Below are 24,983 nucleotides of genomic sequence, written 5' to 3'. Positions count from 1 at the left end.
TGAATTCAATAATAAGATTAAAATTTATAATAATTAGCAATTAATTTATTATTTAGTGTTATAAATTTAATTATATCTATTTCTTTACATTAACTTTAAATCAATTGCAAACAAATTATAACAATCAGTTTGACGACTAATCAAACAAGTGGTCGACCAAAGCAATCACTACTACGGATTGCTTGTAATATTGACCATCTCTTGTGTTTGAAGAAAAAACTTTAGGTTTATTACGAAAAGTTAAAAACATATTACCAGTAAATGATATTAATCTTACAGTAGTTTTCTCAAAAAGCTATGTATTTAATATATTTTTTTAATTTGGATATAAATATACAGTAATATTATTTATTATATGAAAGTTATTTATTCCTATATTTGTGGAAAATCGACATTAATTAAACTACGGTAATTGTTGTGCACTAAAAATTAATGACCGGTAATAGATATTTTTGTATAAATTTACAGTAATTATATCATTTATATTCTTTATTAATAACAAAATTATCAAATTTTCATAATAATTATAATTATTATAAAATTTGTTTTAATAAAACCAGAATAAAAAACAGAATTAAGCGTTTCATTGATTAATCAAAAAATAAAAAATCATTTGAAAGTTATTTTTTATTATTGCTAACGAAAATTGAGCCCATTTTTCGGTAAAGATTTTCTTCGACTATTCGCTGACCATTCATACGTTGATCCAACCGTTCGATAATATCTAATATATCTGTATTATTAGGTTTCTGTTTGAGTGCTTTCTGAAACAATCTATTGGCCACTTCGTACTCTTCGTTACACATCTTTGCCAATCCGAGCTGATAGAGGGCTTTAATATTGTTAGAGTCGATGTCCAGTGCTTTCTTACAATAAGAGATTGCAAAGTATGTCTTCGATAATTTATTGTAAGCGTTGGCAATATTGACGTAAAGTTTTAATAATAATTCATTTGATGTCTTTTGTTCTTCATTTGTTTTATAGGTAAGATCTTCGAGAAAACGTATGGCACGTTTGTAACGGAAAGCAGATTCACGGATACGGTTGGCTTTAAAGTAACCATTGGCTGACACACGTTCTTCATCACACAACTTATAGATTGTTTCAAAAGAAATTTCTGATCGTTCCTCAAAAGGAATGGTATCAAAATGAGCTAAAGATCCCTCTTCGAACACTTTAATCACTTCTATGATAAACAAAACCGTACAATCAGGTGGTATTCGCGGTGGACAACCCATCGATAGATATGCATAGTTAGGTCGCACCACAAACTCAGATCGTTCACCTCTTTTCATAGAAGTTATAGCAAAATAAAGACCGGGAAGTAAAGTATCGTGACTTAGCCGATGATTGTTTGGTCGACCCCTAAGCCATGTCGAGTCAAATGGTTCGTCCTGTCCTTCAATATAACCGTTAAGATTATACAAAACAGCACTTTTCTCATTAATCCGTTCTCCAGTTCCGTTTCGAAGTAACTTTTTGTAGACTCCGTCTGCAATAATAGTATCCATAAATTTGATCCTTTCGTCATAATTTTCGGAATCTTCGCCGATGTCACTGGGCTTTGGATTTTTGTCCAAATTAGCCAATATCTGGTCGCGAGTCCAATAGACTTCCTGTTCATCTTTTTCTTCCTCCGTTGGACTTTCTTCCGACTCGAACTCATATCCCTTATCGGTAACGATGTCTCTGTTGTTATCAAATCAAATTCAAATGACAACCGAATCAATCATTTAATCAGTTTGTGGTCACAACCGATACATACCGAAGAGCATTCTTACTCTGTATGGGAAGTGAGACCATATCACGAGACACATCATACATATCGTTGTCTTCATCCCATTCTTCTGACAAATCAATCACTTCTTTATCTTTTGTGTCCATTGATGGGTCACTCTGTCAGTCAATAACTGATTAATTATCAAAACAATTGGTGAAAACAATCAGTCCTTCAATACTATTGTTATGTCTTGTGTTTTGTCCGATCAGTCAATACTTGAATTCAATGAAAACATCAAACAATTGACTCATTCATTGGTTTAGCGCTTAAAACAACGTTTGATTAAACACTGACTCAATAATCAAGTGTTGCGCTCATTGTTTGTCCACATTTTCACATTTGTTGTACTTATAAAACATTATTATAATTCATAACTTTAACAATAGTATGCATATGTTGAAAGTGAGTGATATAATGAGTCACACATATAATACATAACATAACAATTGATATCAACTCTCAAAGTCAAGGGTTTAACTGTGGCTTACAATAGCATTGAATTGTAAGGGAAGTGACAAATGTTTGTAATATATGTTATGAATGTTTCAAATTAGTGTATTATATGAGTAATTCCCGGTCACTCATTCACGGTATGTCCCAATGTTGTGATTCCCGTTTTCAATATTTAAATATAAATTTATAAATTGTYTATATTTTAATATTAACAATAATTATATGTTTTAGCATTTAATTGACATAATTATCACAAATAAATTTATACCAATCCAAACATTCACATGTATTTCGGGAATCACGACATTTTTGGGATACAATATTTATAAACTATATTTTTGAGTGTTTTTTTTGTTGACATTTAATACAAAACACAAATTGATTTCAAATGATTTGTCAATTGATTGTTAACTAACTATCACTTGAATTGATCTCAATTTTAGTTACAATTTTATGTATTAAATATTTATTAAAAATTGTTGTAATCGTTGTATTGATTATATGAATCATTAATATTAATATTTGTTTGTTGTTTCGTCCGGTAATCACTTAAATCGTTGAAATAATTGTAATCACAATAATTTAGTGGACAATGTCTGGACCACCGCCGCCGGCAGCACTTTCAGGACAACCACAGGTCAACACGTCATCGATTTTTCCATTACCTCCGATGCGCTATATAAACCTGTTTACTGATGACAACGTTGCGACCAAATCATGTCCGCAGCCGCCAAAGCCAGTGACAGAGGGCCAGTACTCAATGTTTGGTCAGACTATTGCAATGGACGACCAAATTATCCGATCGCTTGAGTCACAGGGACTCAAACGATTGTATCCAAGAGATTATGACCACAGACGTGAACTGAAGAAAATGAATGCATCCATTTTAGTTAATTTCTTGGATCTGTTAGATGTTTTGGTTCGCTGTCCAGAAACCGAAAAACGTGAGATTAAAACCAATGACATTCAGCTATTGTTTATAACAATGCATCACTTGATCAATGAGTTGCGTCCACATCAGGCACGGGAATCAATTCGGGTGATGATTCAGTCACAGAAACGACAGCGCTTTGAAACATCCGCCAGACTTAGCAAACAAATCGATAGAGTCATCGATTTGGTCAACACTGCCATCAACTCCATAGCCGATGACACTATCAATGAGACCTTAGATCTCAAGCCAGACATTAATCGCAACACATTAGTGACCAAATGTAACGATTTAGACAATTCAATGGGTGATAGTATTGGTTCAGAAGTGGATAATACCTATGAAAAGGACGCACTTATGTGTGATTTTGTTGAAGAATTAGCGTTTAGTTAATATATTAATAATAATAATTCGTATCATTATATTATATAAACATTATTTTATTTGACATTTTATTTCATTATTAAAGTAATTTATTTCTTAATTTTACAAAAAGAAACGTTCATATAGTGAATATTATTTAATTAATGAAAATATATAATTAAATGTTACAAACAATGTCTATGAAGAGATAGTTTATAAAAGAGATACTGATATATACTGCAGTCACTAAAGATAAATAATTGACTATAAGATATGGATAAGAATTTATTTGTTTATAATTTTTTTCTTAAATTAATTTTCGTAATAAAATATAATTCAATTAATATAAACACGATTCAAATCAATAATAAAATTAATAAATGAATGACAATATTTGCAATTTTAAAAATTATATAATGTCTTCAAAAATGCTTTGTGTGTATCCATCAGTTGTCAAGCAATTGGTTCGTCTAATGTGTGGTTTATTTGGTCGCAAACATCATCTGTCAAATCAATTTGAATTTGATTGTTGACAGAAGACTCTTCATCTTTATTTTGCTGTTCTTCCTCATCCTTAAGCTCATCCGTGTTTTGACCACCAGTTTTAGTAAACCTATTATTCATGGCACGTCTCACTTCGTCGCCTCCTTTTTCGTAGATTTCTCTTAACAGTTCATCAACTGTTCCATCAGCTGACTCTTTGGCCTCTCGTTCCTTAAAATCGTTGACAATTTTATCTAAATTTTGCAGCACTTTATCATCAGTCTTAGCGCTATCATTATCTACAATATCATCAGTGTTTGACTCATCTGACTCTATACCGACTATTGTGTTCATCAAATCAAATGTTTTATTGTTGACAACACTAGTAGTGGCATCATTTGTGATACCGTTGTTGATATCATCAGTAATTGCTTGGTTGCTGTCTTCAGCACTAGAACTTTGAGCTTCGGATTCCTCCTCAGTCTTGACCACCCAATTGGCACTTTTAATCGTCTGCGACGGCGCCTCTAAATTAGCCCATCGTCCGCCGTCTTTCTTCTTAAGTTCAATCTCTAGCTTAGAGACTGTTAACTTCCACGAACTCTCGTCAACAATAATAGGCTTAAATAAACTAAGTTTGACGTTAAAAGTCGGATCATTAGTGTGTTTACACGACCAGAATAAGGTATTCTCTCCGAACTCTACTCTCACGTCTTGTTCCGTAAGGTTCGGTATATGTATGGATATGATAACAGAGTTGGGTGTCTGATGCCAGTCATACTTAGGACCGGTACTCTCGTCCACCAGTGATGTGTTAACCCGTATAATCTCTGTGTTGGCCTTTTTGGTTGGACTCTGTTGCTGAACAAAACCAACAAAACTTAGCGGCCGTTTACCAGTCTTGTCGGGTAATACTTCAAGACTTTGCCATCTTTTTCTGTCTGTCTTTTTAAGTTTGACCTCTAGTTTTGATGGCGTGACCGTCCAATTACTTTCCGATACATATATACTCTTAAAGAGATTAAAATGCAGTTTGAATTCACTGCCGTCGGCGAGACTACAGCTTACGTCTAAAGTTTCGTCAATTAATTTCACTTTAACATCACTTTCCTTCAAATTTTTAATCATAATATTAAGTATGACGTGAGTCGATGTCTGATACCTGTCCATCGATAGCACCGGTAAAACAATACAACTATTAGAAGAAAAGTAATCAATTTTGTGGTCACTTACCAGTCGTAGACATTGCGAGTGGCGCTGAAATTGCCGGTACTTTCCTCAAGCATTGTGTAATATCAATGCCGTGGTGTCCGACTGTCGGTGCTATTTGTTGGCCAATCGGTTGTATTGTTGGGAAATATCGTCGATGTGTTTGTGTGTCAGTTGTGGTCAAAATCAATGTTTGTTTGCAAACAAATCACACATTCATTGCATTCACTGTATTGTTATGTTTGACGACTTGTATTGACTCTAACTATATAAAGATGGCTGAAGTATACGATTCATACATTCAATATTACATTCATTTTCCCTAACATTTCCATTATATTCCCAATAAATTTAATTATTTATTCGTTTAATTGTTTTTAATTTATATATTTAATTAACTAATAAATTACATAAAACATTCAATTAAATAGAAGAAAATTAATTTTATTTATTTATTATATTTATTTTAAATGATTAATATAAATTATTCATACTCTGGGAATATTGTTTGTTAACATTTAAATAGTATATATTTATTAATATAAATGTTAATTTTAAAATTATAAAAACATAAAATTTTTATTTTATATTATATATTTTGTTAAATTATATACTAGTTAAATATAATTTTATAAAATCAACTTTTTATGATTTTAATTTAGTAATCATTTAATTTTTTATTAAGATTTACAAAAAAATAGTTATTAATGTATAAGAATTATCGTCAGATGGCAATAGTATTGTTGAGTTAATAATTATTTTTTATTTAAAAATACAGTATTAATACATAAATATATTATAAATTTAACAAATAAGTTATAAACAAATTATTTTATAAAAAATATTGAAAATATTTAAAAAAAATTGTTTTGTTGTTTAATTATAATTTTTTTTACTTATTTAGATTTTTTATGTTAATACTGTATATTGAAAATTTTAATAATGATATTTTAAAAAGTTTATTATAATATCTAACTTACTGTACTTTAATTAAAGTTATCTACAATTTGTTTTGTGACCCAAACACCTGTTTGTTAGATTTTTTTGTGAATATTTTAATGATCTTTTTGTATATCAAATAAGCGATTATTGATAATTCTAATTATTATCATATTATTGAATTGCACATGGTTAAATTTACATAAATATGCGTAATTTGCATGAAAGATTCATTAAAATTTTAATTATATGTATATTTTTTTATCTTTGAGTTGTTTTAATAAAATTAAGTAAAAATTAATTAATCTAATGTAGAATATTTAATTATATTGAAAATTTATTTTGTAAAACATATTTGATTTGACTTTATCTCGAATATGATTAATATAAAAAATATGTCATTAGTATTATTATTATAATTATAATTATTATTATTAATTTTGTACGGTATATTAAATAACTAATAAATTAAATTTTCTATATTAACAGTTTTGTTATTTTAAACTAAATAACTTATTTGAAGACAAAAATACAAGAAAAAATGTGATAATTAGAAATAACTATAATATAAGTAAAGAGTAATTAGCATTTTCTCAAATTTCTTTGTTATTAAATTTAAAGTTTTTTATTAGTTTTTTGACATTAGATAACAATAGTTAAGTTAAGGAATTGCAGTCAAACAACAATAATCCGTGAACTCAGACATTAAGTGTTTTATACTTTTAAATGAATGAATAAATGGTTGCATTAATTGCATAATTGATTACACTTTACGACAATAGTTGACATTCATTTTTATATTTAAATTAATTTATGTCTTTTTCATTAATCTTTATTTTATTTTCTAAACTATTTTTGTTTTGTTTTTCTCCGTTCAAATCATTTATATTATATAATGTTTGTATGGTTTGAATATTTAATTGAATATTTAATAAAATAAATAAAAAGCATTACGAGTGATGAGCTAAACAACAAATAAAATTAACAAAAAGTATATAAAAACTTATTTCATTGTATAAGAGATGTTTTGCTCCTATTTTTAATGTGTGTTCACCACTCACTCGATAATTATATACTACATTATTATAGACCCGTCACTAATGTTTTATAAAAACTAAAGTTATTATAATAAACAGAGACACGAAAAAAWGGAAATATATTTCAATTCAGTTTAGTTTCAATTCTTTAACTTTAAAAACTTAATATTCAATTTGACTCAAACACACACACATACATACATACATACACACACTCACTCACTCACTCACACACACACACACACACACACACACACACACACACACACACACACACACACACACACTAACTCACTCAGTCACACACTTTTTTCTAAAATACACCAAAATAATAAAGAAAAAGAAAAATTTGAGAATTTTGTACAAAAATACTATATTTTGTTTTCACTGTTTAAAATTGTGTTGACTTTTTTCCGGTGGGAACCATAGGCTGTGAGGAAATGTATGCTAAAGACACCATCCATTGGACTTCATTGAGAGTGACTGAGAGCACAGGAAACAGGAAGAAATGAGGCTTTGCTCCAACAGTTCGGTGAAGAGATCAATGTTTATGAATTAAATACATGAATTCAAAGTGTATTTTAAAAGTATATGAATTTAAAGAAAGAGATGCATTAGATTAGCATTTCTTATACTAATAATTATTATTATTAGATATTTCTATTGCCATATAATAACATTAAATGCCTCATTCATTGCTTTTCCTTTTTCGCCTTTATTTGATAATGTCTTAACATTGTTAGCCTTTTAAACGAAATATTACAATACTTGTGAAATACAAATATTTTGAACCATATGTTTGGTATTTAAATTTATAAATCATATAAAGTATCACTTATTTATTATCTGATCCAATCCAAGTTGTATCCGATCCGTTTGGATCACTACTATTAAATATATACACTATTTATAGTATTTTAGTTCATAAAATTGTAATTTTATACGTTTCTAACTTATTACAAATTATATGAATGTAACTTTTAAAAAATATTAATCTAAATAATTTGAATCTAATGAAATTCATGTMAATAAATAAGCCTTAAAATAATAAATATATTTTACTCATTGATAATTATTAAATATAATTTTAAAAAGTCGTTATGTTTAATGATAAAAAATGTCATCTATAATAATCATAAGTAATAAAAAATTAATAGTAAAGTCAAGGACTAAAAACAAAATAAAAACCAAAATTATTACATTAAATTCATTGGGATTTCGTGCAAACTTTTCATTTCGTTTAGCGAAACGTGTCCTTTAAATAGTCTATTAATTAATCATTTTGTATACATTAAGTTTGCAAAAAAGTAAATAATTGTTAACAAAATAAAAAATTCTCTCTTATTATTTATTTTGGACATATAATACACTGTCAAACAGTGAATCGAAAACTTTATGAGCAAAAGTTATGTGTTATTTGTATTTTTATCAAATGCATTGATCTTAAAAACTTATTATTGAATTAGTCGATTGTGTCCGAGAAGTAGTTATTTTAACACAAGTATGAAGTAATAGTTATGGTGTGTAATGTTATGGGGCAACGGTTCGGGGAACAGGTGCACAAACTATTAGTCTACCATTACTATTATCATCATTTCCAGTAACAACACAGGGATCATGAAAATAATGGTGACGAGACATTGTCATAGTTATTGTTAATGCAGGAGAGAGAGAGAGAGAGAGAGAGAGAGAGAGAGAGAGAGAGACCGAAAGTAGTGTCAAAAAAACCCAAATAACAAACTTTTTTTATTTTACTTTTTTCAATATTGACTTCAATGAATAAAATATACCAAATATAGCGAATATAGTAGTGTAACAAACAAACAAAAAAAGACACAAAACAGTAGTGACTTTTCAGATGAGTTCAAACAATTCTACTAAATGTAAGATAAGAATTGAGAAAAAATTGTTTGTTAAGAGAACAGCAAATGTAATGTTTAAGTGTTTGTAACCTTGGATTTGACTTTTATAACGATAGTGTGTGTGAAGATCACTAATGCTTAACCACTCACAAGAAATGGCAATTTCTGGATCAGTCAGTTGTGACATAAAGTATATTCATTAATGTTATATAATAACAATTTCTTTCTCTATTCACGTCTTCAATGTTTTAAAGCACTGAAAAAAATCTTTTATTTGATAGTCTCTGTGAAAGTATTATTTATTTACCATATTTATTGTTTATCGTTATAATCATAATAGAGTAGTGACGGCAACATTATTATGTTGTTACTACCTGTGCCTTACAGACTACGGCACTAATAAATAAACCTAACATATAATGTGCAAATCAGGTGCAAAAGCATACCAGTCCTCATCTTACGAGTCGAGCTATTATGACATCTATTTAATAGGCAATTCACAACTGTCCTATAAATCTAATTTTAATTATTTTACTGGTTTTTCAAAATTAACTTTTGTTATAATACAGTATTTTTTTATTTGAAATCTCATTTTCTTGGATAAGATGTTATACAACATTTTGCGTCCAAAAAATTAATTAATATTATATTCACATTGAAAGTTATATTGTATTAGTTTATTAAAATATAAGTACAGTATATTAAAATAATAAATACAAGTTATGTGTAATATATATATATATATAAATAATAAACAATATATTATATACATGTAAATGGTCTGCCAGTAAATTATACAATTGAGTGACAGTTGGAGAGCCAGCGGGCAAAAGGTGTTCGCGTGGTTGTTGTGGACACCAGAAGCTTGAGAATAGGCTATCGTGGGAATGGACCAAACAAGTAGAAAAACACGTGCGATAAGCTCTCTCTCTCTCTCTCTCTCTCTCTCTCTCTCTCTCTCTCTCTCTCTCTCTCTCTCTCTCTCTCTCTCTTACAGTTCATGTAATACCTTTCTGAGTGTATGTACTTTGAAAAAAAGATGAATACTATTACAATGGTTGTACAACTTGTACTAAAAATAAATGTAAGTCCTCCCTGGTCCTGGAACTAGCACTGACCCTGGCATTGGCACCAGTAGTATAATATGAACCCAGTTATCATAACATTGGTATCAATTATTTGTTTCCCACAACCATATGATCTGTTAAGTGTATAGATATTTTTTAATGTAAATTTTATGTTCAATTTTTATTTAAAAATTATTTGTATGTAAATATGTATAATAAAAATTTGGACATAATTTTTAAATATTATATACATAATTATAATAATATATTTTGTTAAGCATTTGTTATTCATAAAGTATTTTCAAATATTTGTGAGGATAAAAATTATTATTTTATTTATTTAAAAATCTTTCATTATGTGAGAAAATACTATGTTTTGACAACAAATCTAATTATGAAAATGAGCTAAAAGTCGACATTTAATAACAACATAACGTTTGGCATTGAGCTGAGGGTTCAATGAGATTATAATGATTTTTGACACTTATTTGCCATTCAGTACTACAGACTCTGTATTCAGTTTTATTCAACACATGTAAAGACTAAAGATATTTCAAATAAACTCAATTTATTATGTTATTAGTACTTAAATTGTGTTTTAATATTATTTATATAGTATATCATTAGATAGTATTATAAATTAATAAATTCTTATAATGTAAATTTATATACCGGTATAATAATTTGTAAACTAATATACAAATTAATTTTCGTATATATAAATATCGTAATACTGTATGTAATAACTATATTAATAATTAGAACATCTAATATATAAAAAATATTAAACAAATACAAAGTATTTTTAAATGGTTAATGATTTTTAAATATAAAATTTTTGTAGACATGTTAAGTGTGGGTATTTTACCATTTGGTCAATCTTATTGTTATCAAACTATTGGGTTATTAAATAAAATGAAATTCAATGTATAAATTGAATAACAGGGTGTATGACTTYAATGAAAAACGAGGTCATAATTTCATTGGAAACCCGCATCTATTGATTAAATTGATGGATAAATAAATAGTTTATACAATTAAATGAATGACATAACTATTTGTTAAAAAATGAATGATTGCTTACAAATGACAAACAAGTCATGATTTATTTTAAACAAAATGCAGTTTTGATGCCTTTTATGAATAAATATATCTTGTTTTGTATGAATGTCTTACAATAAATACAACAAAACATTTAAGTCAGTTATATAAGTGCTGTTAATAAAAATAGTCATTGATTTCAATAAATTGAATTTAATTCACAACTCAAACACTATTCTATAATTGGGTTGAAAAGGTTTCTGTCATTAATTTAATAGTGAGATATAATATTGTAATTTTCACATACAATTGATTAATCAGCTGATAAATTGCTATATTTTTTGAATATAAATTATATACAGAATGTGTAACAAGGAATATAATTTTTTTTTATTAAATCGTTATTATTATTATTATTACAGTATTATTATTATTTATGTCTAACTAAATAGACGCAACTAAGAGACTACTGCTACTATCAAACTAAAACTAGTAATAATAAATAAAATAAAAATACCGTTTTTATACTTTAAAAATCATTAGATAGTGAATCAAAGATAGCAATCGTTTTACATTATAAAACATCTCACGATTTATTATTTTTTTGTGTATACAATGATTGTCCCAAATAAGTGGGAACTCTTTTATGTGTATATTATATGTGATATTTTTGTGAACAACTAACTCATGAAAATACAGAACAAAATACTAAACAAATTATTAATATTCTTTATACTGTATAATGGGATCAGTAATTTAGAAATAACATTATCTTTTAAAAATATAATTTAAGTAAAAAATAAAATTAATTTATTAACTCCTTTTTTCTTAAGCTATGGCTTTTATAGTAAAACCATTTTACATATGAGTAGTTGAAGTTTCAAACCATAATCATGAAGTATGACCTGATTTGCCAGCTGTTGCTTCTGGTGCTGGATATGATGGGCTACTACTGTACTGCCATCAAAACGAGAGAGACGATAGAGATGGCCAGCACTAGCTATATATATATATATATATWTATTTTTGATTGTGTGTATTAGGTATTATTGGTTAGACCCTTAAGGTATAGTCTCAGGTGAGTCAGTGCTTTCTCACGAACGTCTTTCACCTGTTTCGGCACGCGATGAGTAGCGATGGGCACTAGTCATGGCTCTGTACCAGTGCTCAACGTATACACATTTATACATACTATATATACTTATATTTAACATATATATATCAATCCATATATTGTACACTAAGAGAGAGAGAGAGAGAGAGAGAGAGAGAGAGAGAGAGAGAGAAGAGAGAGAGAGAGAGAAAGAGAGAGGAAAAAAGACCCAGTCGTGGGAAACGTGGGAACAAATCTTAAAGAGAAGTTTTAAAAGAATAAGTTTTCTCTATAAAAACCACTTGAATAACACCCCAATCCTCCCCAATATTGTGTATCTTTGTGTGTGTRTAGCTGTGCCTCACTTTTTCCTTGTGTATACCCTATGCCCTCACTCTCTGGTCTTTCACTTTATTTTCTAATGTTTTCTCTTATTTTTCTCACAATTTCTTATGAGAAGAACTCTAACAAAATTTGTGAGATTTTCATTACCATTACTATAATATAGCGATCTATTGTTACCGCCGGTTGAGCTAAGCTACAGGTGCGCTATACCTGTTCCGAGCGATCGCTCACTCCGACAGTTTCAAGTAAAACACTGTTTTACTTTTTTAGACAACAAAATAGCATTTTATAAAATGATTTTTAAATTTGATTTGTGTTTCGCATTAATGTTTGATTTCATTTTAATTGCACTATTCATTGTCATTAAAAATAAATTGCTTATATTTAAAAAATAAACTTACATTTATTTATTTATCATTAATATTATACATGTAAAGTATTTTATATAATTTATATATTATATAAAAACACAAATATTCTTAAATATATTGCATTTTTTAAAATTCGTAATTTATTAATCAAAAATAATTTAAATAAAAAATATAATATAATAAATTGAAAAACTTATTTAAAAATAAATGCCTAAAATATTTTAAAATGATTGTCGTGTTATAGTAATATCCTAATCGTTAAATTTTAATAAATAAATAAAACATCGTTTAATTTCTAGGCTTTTGTTGTTATTAAAAGCAATAATATGATAATTTTGAAAGTAAGCGAAAAACATTATTTGATTGACAGTCTATTTGTTAATACAGCGTAACTTCCGGACTGTTACTCTATCCGTGTGTTTAGATGACGACTCCATGCGATGATTAACATCACTATCTGAGAAACTACTGGAAGAAGTAGGAGTAGTGGGAGTCGATGACAGATCCAATGCTGAGTCCATACGATTGATAACAGACTTGAGTTCAATCAAATCGTTGATTTCATTTTCTAAGGCCTCATCAAAAAGTTTTAATAACTTGTAATTCATATCTTTAGTGAGAATTTCTTGGACCGAATCTTCTAAACAAAACAAATGGTCATCACTTTCATGCGGCAAATGAATGCGCATAAATGCCGCCAATTTTGCCAAATATTCGACATTTGGTCCGCATATTCCCGATGAGTAAGCTATGTCTTTGGCGATCTGTTCCAGTGGTGCTGAGCCCAGAAATAATGAATTACAGGGCAATGCTATATAGACAAGAACTGGAAAGGACTCCTCTCTTGGGTCAAGCGGATGAAACTGTGCGATCACTGTTGTATAACCACCCAATGATGACTCTCTATTTGTCAGATAAGCTAATGTCGACGACTCATCTGTCAATTGAAAAGCCCGGCCCCAAGTGGACACCTGTTGATGTGTGCAAAACATATTAGTTACTAATGCATATAAATAAAATATATATCTAAATAACTCATATTATCAATTTTATATCAATTTTATATTTTCAATACTTTATATTTTTACTGTAATACTGTATATAAAAACAAGATTAGAAACCTATTTTATAACTTTTTTAGTTACAGTATAACTTATAATACAGTATTATTTAATACTAATATTTCTTAATATTTAATGTGTGACTTCTCTTATCATACGCTTTTCAATAAAAATTTTTATGAAATTTTTATAGAGATATTCATTGTCCATAAAAATGATGTTTTCTTATTGTCAACAAAACAATTCATGAGTTATAAAACATCGGTGTCTCTCACTATTTGGATGTCAAACACATGAAATTGAGTGAATGAGAGTGAAAAATAACTATTTGGTTGATAAAAGAAATGCATGATTTAACACATCAATGGACACAACCATTGAGTGAATGTCAGGGATCGGGTTGTTGTCAAACATTTTTGACAACAATTATGCGGTCCATAGCACCGAAAGTTTTCAATTCAATTTGAAAATAGTATTTCAAATTCAAAGATAATATAAAATTTTGTGGTAAAAGTCGTGCATTAAGTTATGAGTGATATGAATGACTTTGGCTGATAGTTGTTGTTTTAGATCAAAATAAGAGTAATGAGTGAGAAATAAGTGAAAAATGAGACAAAGAATGACAATTAATGATAAACTGGTCCTCACTTCGGGTCCGAAATCAAAATTATTGTATCGTTTATTGCAAAGTTCATTGACCCCTCCTTTAAATATATATACATAAATCTCTATATACTGTATATATATATATTGTATATAATATATCGTATAGTTATGTAAAATGAGTGCAAATTTCTCTCTATTTTCTCTCTCAATAGCTTTAGGCTCAAGACGTCGGGTGCGCTCCCAATGAATGAAGAGTTCATTTTCTCTCAAGACTTGTGTCGCAATCAGTTAAATGAAAGCCTAATATAAACATAACTTTATATATATATATATATATATATTGATATCATATAATATCATATATATATATATATATATATATGATGCGAAATATGTATATTATTAATATAAATAATTGTCAATTATTGTTTAGGCTTTTAAATAGCTTCTTGTTTTAGACTAATTTTTTTTTGAGTACAAAATTTCAAGTTTTTGTTGTTTTAGATTTCTATTAAATTTATATACTTATAGTCAGTCATAACTCGAGGCGAAGGAAATTAATTGCCTCCGACTTTCAATTTGTTTTTGTTTGCATTTTATAATTAGTTTAAAAACATATTATATTTTGCATTAATTTTGTTATCCAACACAAAATTATGGAAAATAGTTTTAATAAAAATGATAGTATGTTTAACGTTATAAATATTTTTAAAATGTTTTTAATATTGTTTATTAAAAATTCATTTTCTATACAAAATATATAAATAAATTAAAAAAAAATATAACTCACCCCTTCCTCCTCAATAAGTGTTACTACACGTCCAATCTGTGATATTTTCGGACATAAAAATTGATATAAATTAGTACAAATCAAAGTCAAAATTATGATTAAAATAAAAATAAAAGTGTTTTATTAACTAAAATTCAATGATTAGGTATGAGTTTTATTTTTTTAAAATATTTTTTTTGTTAATTCATTTAGTATGCATTCATTAATCCCTTCACAGGATTTTCTCACAAGTTTTTATATGTATTTAAAACTACTATTATTTTTATTAGGTTTTTCAAAAGTTTCAATTATTTTTAATTTATGTCTTAAGTATCACGATTTTTAATGAGAGAAAGAGATAGAGAGAAAAAAAGATTATAAACAGTTTAAAGTATTAAGTAATTTTCATATTTCAAAATGATTTGTAACACTAACAACAAAAACACAAAATACAGATTTATTTTTATATTAATTTACTTAAAATTACTCTATAAAAAAGTTAAAGCAATATAACATCTAAAAACTTAACTATATATTTAATATAATTTATCGTTAATTTTATAAATTATTTAAGCAAATACGTTTAAAAAATGTAAAATCAAATATAATTTATTTAATTTCCAAATATTAATCAATAAAAACGTTTATTGTATATTTTGTTTTAAATATTTGAATTTTTAATTTAATATTTTTGTTACTTTAAAATAAAGTCAATTATAATATCGTAAAGATTGTGTTCATAAATAAATAAATATTCATATAATATGTTTACCCGATTTATATAATGTAAAAATAGAAATAAATACTATTTGATACTATAATTAATTAACGAGTCAATGGGCATATTTTTTAAAAGTAATTTAGGTCATTATAATTATAAATTAATATATAAATCTACAAAAATAGTTTTGCAAATCATTTATAAGATTTCGTATACAATATAAAACATGAAAACATGTAAATGAAAATTATTTTATTAATCAACAAATTTAAACATTGCCTCAAATCATTATACTGTACATAATATCGTGTAGTTTTCACTTGTATTAATCAATATAATGTATATAAAAAAATTAATAATAATAATAATCATTAATATGGATGAAAAGAAATATTTATATTTTCCAATAATAATATAATTATGGGTTAATTAAGTAATTAATTAGATATGATAGAATAATTATTATTTAATCTTTATAATAATTAAAAAAGTAATATTAATTATCATAATTCATAATAAATTATATATAAATATATACATATGTAATAAATTATACATTTCTTTAATCTAAAGCTATTTATGAAGCTATTATAAAAAATATCTTTAAAATATAAAATATGAGTTTATTAAAATATGTAAATTTGTAAAATACAGTACAATGTAATTAATAGCAACTAAAACAGTATATATATAAAATTTATATAATATAATACTAATATTAACTAGTAACTAATATTATAAACTAATGTCATTTTTAATGTAATATATTAAAAAATAAATAAAATTATTCAAATGTTTATTATATCTAATTTATTATATTGTATAAAATATAAATATACAGTATATATAATTAAATAGAAAATATAAGTATTATGAATTAATTAAAATTGCAAAATATTATTGATAATAGTTAGTTGTAATACAATGAATGACTAATTAAAATTAATAAAATGTCTCTTCAATAAAATCTTAAATTAAATAAATATCATTTGAATGCTCAGATTAATAATAAAATTAAAAAAAATATATTATAAATTACAACTAATAGCAATGAATATTTGTATTTTTATAAATTGTTATTTTATAATATTTAAATTAATTACAATATATTTTAGATTACGTTATAAAATATCTTTAATGTATATAAATTATTTAATATACTCAAACAATTGTGATAAACTTATAATTTATCATTAATGTCTGTAATTCAATGCTAAAAACTGGATTTAAATTATTCTAGAAAAAAATGCATAAAAATTTTAAATTGTAAAAATACAAAATAATTAATTTTCAAGTAAAATAATGCATGAATGGATAAAAAACGCTTAAAAATAAATATACCAGTGTTTATATTTGTAATATTTTATAAGTAATCTATAAAATAAATTAAATATCAAGAATATAATTAGTATATAAACAAATGAGAATTAATAGTTTTGAGTTAAATTGTCAAATGAATTATGAAACTCTCAATTGTTTCATAATAATGATATAAAGTATATAATATTTTATTATTTTTATAACAATAATATAAATAAGAAATACTTGGATAAAATTATAAATATTTCTATCTTTTAGTTTGAAATCACTTTTAGTACTCTCTTATTCTACATTGCATTGTGTAAGTAATCCATTATAAATATTATAAATATTTTATTTATTTTAAAATACAAAATGATATACATAAGTAGTAAATACATTGCATGTATACACTGATACTAGTAATTTAACAAACGATTGAATTTAATATAAAAATTATAAAAACATCAATTTATGTTAAAATTATAAAAGTTTATTTATAGAAATATTATTTACGATTCATGTATTACAAAAAAATGATTTATAATTTATAAATCACTTAAATTAATTACATGAGATTCATTCATTCACTCAAATCAAAATTAATTTATAAATTAAAAGTAAATATTTTTGTTAATTACTTGATTTAAGATTTGTAAATAGTTAGGGGTAATTCACATATAACGTTCGCACTTGGGGAGGTGTCTGCCAAAGCGAACTTTTGCGAACGAGGGGGAAGGGGTAGAGACCTCAAGAACTTTCGCATTTAAATAATATTTTATTTCTTATGTGTGGGTATAACGGGTTAGGGATATGTAAACGTAATTTTTTAAATGACTACATTCGAACATAAGGGAGGAGGGGGTCTAGATTTCTTAAAATGTGCGAACGTAATTTGTGGATCACCCCTTATAAAACTTTATTAATGTTACTGAAACTTATTGACATTCACATGTCGTATCAAATATATATAAATATAGTATAATATATGTATAATTTTTCCCATTAATGTAAATATTATAAATTTTTTTTTGATCATTTAACTATAAAAAATTACATTTAATTATCAAAATAACTTCTGATTGACATTAAATATAATTTTGTTAAACAGCTAAACAAAAACAATTAAAACATTGAGAAAGTCTAAGAGTCATTGGTATTCAAGATATTCATTGTACAGATAACTTATAAACTTTAAAATTATTCACATGTTTTAAATAATTTAATGTTTATATCAACAAAAAAATTAAACTGATATGCAATGATTAGACCCGTTTTATGCTTGAGATTGTAAATATACTAATTATCAGTTGATTTGTAATTAAATTAGTTAATTAAATAAAATATAAATTGTAAGTCATGCATAAAGCATAAATAAATATATGAATATTTTTTATTAATATAATATTTAATTAAAAAGTCATTTTTGTTGAAGTATTGAACTCACACGTATATCTTTAGTCTAAACAAAAAATTATAGTTTTTTCATAAAACAACAAATATGATTAAATTAATATAATAGCTCTTTGTTTTTACATTGAATAAGTACTTGTTATTATAGTTATTACTAATATCTATAATATTAAAAAACAAAATTCAAACAAAACTAAGTTAATTAAAAAGCAAAATTCAAACAAAACTTTCATTAAGTTTTCAACACTTTTTTAATATATCGATAAATGTAATACTTATCCATTAATCAAATTTAACGAGAAATCCAATCAATACTACTGTATATAACTTTATATATTGAATGCTATTGATAGGGGAAGAGATAACTAAAAATAATTAAAGCATTTCTTATGTTTTTAATATCGATTTCAATTTATTACTCAATCAATAAATAAATTTTAGATTTATATGCCATTTGATATGATTGTCATTCACTACTCTTTATCATTAAGGTATTTCATATGTCAAACAAAATAATAGTTAAATTTTCAATAAATTTAATTAAATTTGTTGCACACAATTATTACCCATAATTAAATTTATTTGAAAGCATGCAAAACATATCATGTTTGACATTAAACTTATGATAAACTTTTCTAAAATAAAATCATTTAAATAAAACTATTAATAGATTTCACATAAATTTAACATAGAGTTAGTATTGTATTCATTGATTGTCACAGTATTTGATTGATTAGTCACCAGAAATGTCTTCCGCAAAACTTTTTGATCAAAAGATATATCACTAATCGTTAAGAAAGTTAAAGATAATTAAACAAATGGTTGCTTTTGAACAATCATTTATAGATTTGATGCAATTTATTTGGTAAGCAATGCTTACTAAGCATACAGTGTATGATATTTTTGTAAATAAATAGACAAATTTTGGTCAACATATGGCACCTCTTTTCATATCATATAAGAGACAGTGATGTCAGTCGATGACCTCAAGTACTCATAAATATAATAATTATAATCTATTTTATTAGATTCACATGTTTTCAGTGTTGCAAAACATTAAGTCTACTATTAATAGGATTCATAATACTATATGAATTACATATATTGTACTACTGTATCAAATATCATTAGAATATTAAAAATATAATTATATAATGAAAAACATAATAAAACAAATAATAACATTTAATAAAATTAATTTTAAAATAATAATCATTACTTTTTTAATTTTATTCCAATTCTTTTCCTAAAAACAATGTATATATTGGCTATCAGTGGGCTCTCAAAAAAGTTTTAAATTTATAATAATAAAAATATTAAGTTTTAATGAGACAATACTTTTACTATAAAAAATATCATATGATTAGTAATATTAGATAGTCTTTCAAAAAGATTAGTCATTTTTGACAGAAAATTGTGTAAATTTCATTGATATATAATACATATGCAATAGTATGTACAGGTATTTAATATATAAAGTATATTATATAGTAGTATTAAAAATATTATAGATTAAAATCACTTATTTTAATATATTATAAGTGGATATCCTTCAGCAACATAAATAAAAATAAAATATAAGTAAACTATAATTTTTAAAAATCCCATCAATTTAGCTAAAAATTATAGTAAATGCTCTTAAAAAATAAAATAAATGCAGCACTCAAAGTTATACAAATACAAATATACAAAATACTTTTAATTAAAATAAATACCAAATAAATTATATGATATAACTATCATATATGCAAATAAGTATACAGTATATATAAATTTACTCAAATATTGCCGGTAATATACAAATAGTAACAGGATATCATTTTTTTATTGCCTTGATCAATTATTGATACAATATTTTTTAGTTATGTAAATAATATATATTATGATTTAGTAAAAGATATAATATTGCAAACATAAGGCAAACCATTTGAATACAGACATCACATGCTAAGCACATATTTTGTTATAAATCGATAAAAAAATAAAAAACAACAAATTTGTAATTAAATAAAAAATATAATTCAACTTTTGTTTGTGATTGTGATTTGAAATACTAATTTTAACTGATAATCAACTTTCAAATTATAAAAAATGTATTTAAACTTTAAATATTTGAAAGTAAATGGAAAAAGTATTTTTATGTCAGTTAACAAAAAATAATTTAATGTCTGTTTTAAAAAAAATCCTTCAAATTTGTGGTGACCTTTGAATAAGAGATTTATATTAATTGCTAAATAAAATAATTTTTTGTTTTTTTTGCTAACAATATAACTGCTGTTTGAATGTAATGACAGATCTATAGTCTTATATAGTATTAATTGGTATAATAATTGATTTATAGTTAATTTAGTAAGCAATGTAAATACACGTGTTGGACACCGGGAGGTTAGGAATGTAGTGTATAGTGTGTATGTATGTATGTTTATGCACTGGTATGACATACCCGTTGTTTATTTCCCCGGTGTGTATCACTTCCCTGATAAAATCGTCGACAGTAGCCATGGATGCGTCCAATTTGACTGTTGCTGTACTCGAAGCCAGGATTCCAGATAAGAGATCCGTAGCCGAACACCCAAAGGGCCGATCCCGACATTGCCTACCAATTGGACACAACAACCCGTAAAATAATTGTCGACAATTCACACGAGGATTACCACACACTGATTACAACTACGGTGTGGCAAAAAGGGGTATACAATGGGGGCACAAATACTGTCAAATGAAAAACTGCGACAATTTTTGAAAGTTAGCGCCACTTATGATACCAGAGATGACTATTTGTTAGATATTTTTATGTTTAACTCGTTTACAATCAAACACACAGTAGTAATGCATCGATTTGTAAATTAATATATACTATATGTATATCATATAACTTATATGATATAACATATGATATTTCACTAAATTATATATACATACTAATAGACCCGTTATTATTGTTAATTAAATAATTAATTAGTTATAAAGTTATTAAAAAATATCATAAATTCATTGTGATATGAGTTTGTCTTATCATAACATTGATTGTAATGACAATTATTACACTATTAATAGTAACAACTGATACAAAAATGCTATTCAATAGACCGACACTTGAATTGAAATGTAGTTATAGTTGTATTGAGTTTGTGCTGAAAAAAATGATTACCAGATCTCAGGCATTGCTATACTGTATGCTATTATACAGTGAGCTCTACAGTACAGTACAGTAGTGTAGAAGTGAATGATGCAAACGGTGCCCATTGTTGCCATACATTTACTTTATATATAACAACTATTATATTATTTGAAATATAATTTTATTTATAACAATTTAGTATTATACAATTTTCATAGCCAATAGATTATTCAAAACAAAATTATATATTAATTATAAAATACATAATTTGTTTATATATTAAATTATATTTTTTTCATCGATATGTTTATGAGTAATAGCTTTGACTGTATTTTATTTACACATAAGTACTGTATTACTGTGCTATACACTGACGTCAGGTTTCTMCTGTATGTACAGTACTATTCAAAAAAGTGCAAAAAAGGCACATCTATTAACATAGCAAAACAATGTGATACACTGTTATTGCAAGTTATTTTTGACACTAAATTAGCTAATTTTTATGTCCAAAAAAATCATTTGAATTAACTTAAAAAGTTTGTCTAAGCATTAAATTAGTTATATATTTACACAGTTGTTATCATATTTGTTTGAAATAAGCTTTAATAAAGCAATCAATAAAATTAATAAAAGTTTATTTTATGTAAAAAACATTTACAATGAATTTCACTATTTTTTCAAACTACGGATATATTGCTTTCACGATAATTACTTAATAATAATTATTGTTTTTATTAATAATTATTGTTTTTATTAATAATTTTTATAGTTATCGATATATGTCATCAATACTACAATAATAAAGTAATATAATATTATATGAAGAGTAAGGGTGTTAAGTATTTTGGCCACAAAATGAATTGTAACTCAATTTATGACTAATATAATAGTAAACTACTGTAGTGTACAATATATTATCATTATTAGTGTATTATATAAATAAGTAATGGGTTTCTATAGATTCGCGGAAATACTAAATTACTTTAAAACTATTTACGGATTTAAGGAAATCAATGGTCATTGAATTGATTGAGAAAATCCATTGCAAGACATTCCTTACATTATTGTCAGTCTTAAAGACTTTATGCACACAACTGATAATTGTTAGCCGATTCAAGAAAAACTATGAGAGAGAGAGAGAGAGAGAGAGAGAGAGAGAGAGAGAGAGAGAGAGAGAGAGAGAGAGAGAGAGAGAGATTAAGTGTTTAAGAGAGCTATCGGTTTATTATGGCTTTGAGGGCACATAACAGCGACAGTAAAAGGAAAGACAGGCAAAGAACAGCCACTTTTTGGGCGCAAATGAGACATTCAAATGAAGCGTCACTAATGAACAAACATTAACGTGCATTAAGAGCTGGACTTAAACAATATATATAAGACATTAACAATCGTCACAACGACCGTCTCTATGACCCTGGATATGATGATCGATATAAAGACAGTCATAAATCATGGGCTCAAACTCATGAGACACTCACCAAATCAATACCAGTACTGTCCCATGTATTTGACAACCAATATGATTGCCCCCAAACAATATACCAGGTATTTACCAAACACTTACGTTTACATATCCCGACACATACTATGCCTACATTTGTAGTATTTTATGTATATATATATATTCTACAACATTTCAACATACGTATAGTTTATATATATATATAAACTATACGTATGTTTATCTACAGGACATTATGATGTATGCAAATGTTGTAGAATCTAATGTAATGTCAATTTAGTTAAATTTCTTAATACAAAACACCGATCACTACACAACTACTAGTGTTCAGTGCCATTGAAACATACAACACAAGCAAATTAATGAAACCAATGTTAGTGTGGAAAACCCCTGCAGGAGGTTTGAGATGTGGGCCAAAGTATTTACCTTTAGGGCCAACCAATGAGGTCGACATACTATTCAAAGTCATAATGAGATGATACCGACAGAAGCAATGAATGTAAACCCCTTTCCCCTCACTCTATCATCTCATTCACCATTCATTGACATTGTTTTGATTGAAAAATTGTTGTTTTCTAAGATTTTTTAAAAGTAAATTAAAAAAAGATAAAACGAATATTTTTAAAGTTTTTAAACAATTTTATTATAAAAATTGATTTAATTTTTAAATTAATTTACACAAGCATTCACTTTTCATCAAATAACAAACATATATAATATTTATATAATATGTTAAATATTTTATATTAATTATTCTTTTCATTTTACAGATTATCGCGACTGACTTTTTTTGTTAATTATTTTTAAATAATATTAATCTTTAGATAATATGCTTGATGTTTGACTAAAAATATTTTAAAAACATTTTTCTTACTTTTTTCTTGCTATTACATAATTGTATTATAAAATGGTATATATTAAAATGTATAAATTAAGTAAACAATGATTGTATGTGTTGGTTTTGTGAAAATTAAAACAATTTTTATAAAAAAAACAATAGAATAAATAGCGTTTATTTTTTAAAAAATATAACATATAATTGGCATGAAATGTATTTTTTCATTAATATTATTTTGTTTTTAACAAAAAAAATAATACTAATAAAAATAATAAATAATAACATGAGTATATTTTGATTGTTAAATTAATAGCTAAAAATAACAATTGTATAGTTGTGTTTTTAAGGCAAAATATAAAAGTAAGAGATATGTTTAATACACTGTACATTACATATAAATTATAAATAGATGTCATATATTTTTAAAAAAATATTTACTAGAAATTGTTTTAAAAACAATTATTTTTTTTATTCTAAATTAATCATTTAAGTCTACAAATCTGTTTAAAATGAAAAGATCGACCAATTTTTATCATTATTTTCATCAATAATAATAATAATAATAATAATATAATAATTCATAAATATAATCATTTGTAATTAACTTTATACACAAGACAACTGATAATTATATCTTATAATACATTAATATGTGTTATCATAATAAATATGTTTGCATTTGCTTTTTATACACAATTAAAAATAAAAATAATATTTAA

At 25.6% G+C, this 24,983-nt stretch overlaps 4 protein-coding genes across 5 annotated transcripts; 1 reads left to right on the top strand and 3 right to left on the bottom strand.

Moving 5' to 3' along the window:
* Window positions 1-584: 584 nt before the first annotated feature.
* LOC128951877 (inactive peptidyl-prolyl cis-trans isomerase FKBP6-like) lies at window positions 585-2,136 on the bottom strand. Its single transcript, XM_054297165.1, has 3 exons — window positions 1,959-2,136; window positions 1,766-1,896; window positions 585-1,689 (listed from the first exon to the last, which is right to left on the bottom strand). Exons 2-3 carry the CDS (start codon window positions 1,882-1,884, stop codon window positions 621-623), a joined length of 1,188 nt encoding a protein of 395 aa, XP_054153140.1. The 5' UTR covers window positions 1,885-1,896; window positions 1,959-2,136; the 3' UTR covers window positions 585-620.
* Window positions 2,137-2,255: 119 nt separating this feature from the next.
* On the top strand, window positions 2,256-3,595 carry LOC128951769 (mediator of RNA polymerase II transcription subunit 7-like). The gene is made up of 2 exons (XM_054297038.1): window positions 2,256-2,370; window positions 2,820-3,595. Exon 2 carries the CDS (start codon window positions 2,826-2,828, stop codon window positions 3,555-3,557), a length of 732 nt encoding a protein of 243 aa, XP_054153013.1. The 5' UTR covers window positions 2,256-2,370; window positions 2,820-2,825; the 3' UTR covers window positions 3,558-3,595.
* Window positions 3,596-3,947: 352 nt separating this feature from the next.
* Window positions 3,948-5,490, bottom strand: LOC128951949 (uncharacterized). Of its 2 annotated transcripts, XM_054297257.1 has the most exons (3): window positions 5,244-5,490; window positions 5,079-5,172; window positions 3,948-5,021 (listed from the first exon to the last, which is right to left on the bottom strand). In XM_054297257.1, exons 1-3 carry the CDS (start codon window positions 5,294-5,296, stop codon window positions 3,981-3,983), a joined length of 1,188 nt encoding a protein of 395 aa, XP_054153232.1. In that variant the 5' UTR covers window positions 5,297-5,490; the 3' UTR covers window positions 3,948-3,980. The 2 variants fall into 2 exon arrangements, with proteins under 2 accessions (XP_054153232.1, XP_054153231.1); XM_054297256.1 differs by having other exon boundaries at window positions 3,948-5,172.
* A 7,721-nt stretch (window positions 5,491-13,211) lies between these two features.
* Window positions 13,212-22,015, bottom strand: LOC128951857 (glutathione-specific gamma-glutamylcyclotransferase 1-like). The gene is made up of 3 exons (XM_054297141.1): window positions 21,287-22,015; window positions 15,432-15,467; window positions 13,212-13,945 (listed from the first exon to the last, which is right to left on the bottom strand). Exons 1-3 carry the CDS (start codon window positions 21,434-21,436, stop codon window positions 13,346-13,348), a joined length of 786 nt encoding a protein of 261 aa, XP_054153116.1. The 5' UTR covers window positions 21,437-22,015; the 3' UTR covers window positions 13,212-13,345.
* Between the last annotated feature and the right edge of the window lie 2,968 nt (window positions 22,016-24,983).

The sequence above is a fragment of the Oppia nitens genome, unplaced genomic scaffold (assembly GCF_028296485.1).
Source record: "Oppia nitens isolate AA-2021 unplaced genomic scaffold, nextdenovo-longstitch-racon4-pilon3 scaffold1_pilon_pilon_pilon, whole genome shotgun sequence".
In the NCBI taxonomy this organism is placed as follows: domain Eukaryota; kingdom Metazoa; phylum Arthropoda; class Arachnida; order Sarcoptiformes; family Oppiidae; genus Oppia; species Oppia nitens.
Note: the sequence above shows the minus strand (reverse complement) of the source record. Positions and strands in the feature narration are given on the sequence as shown.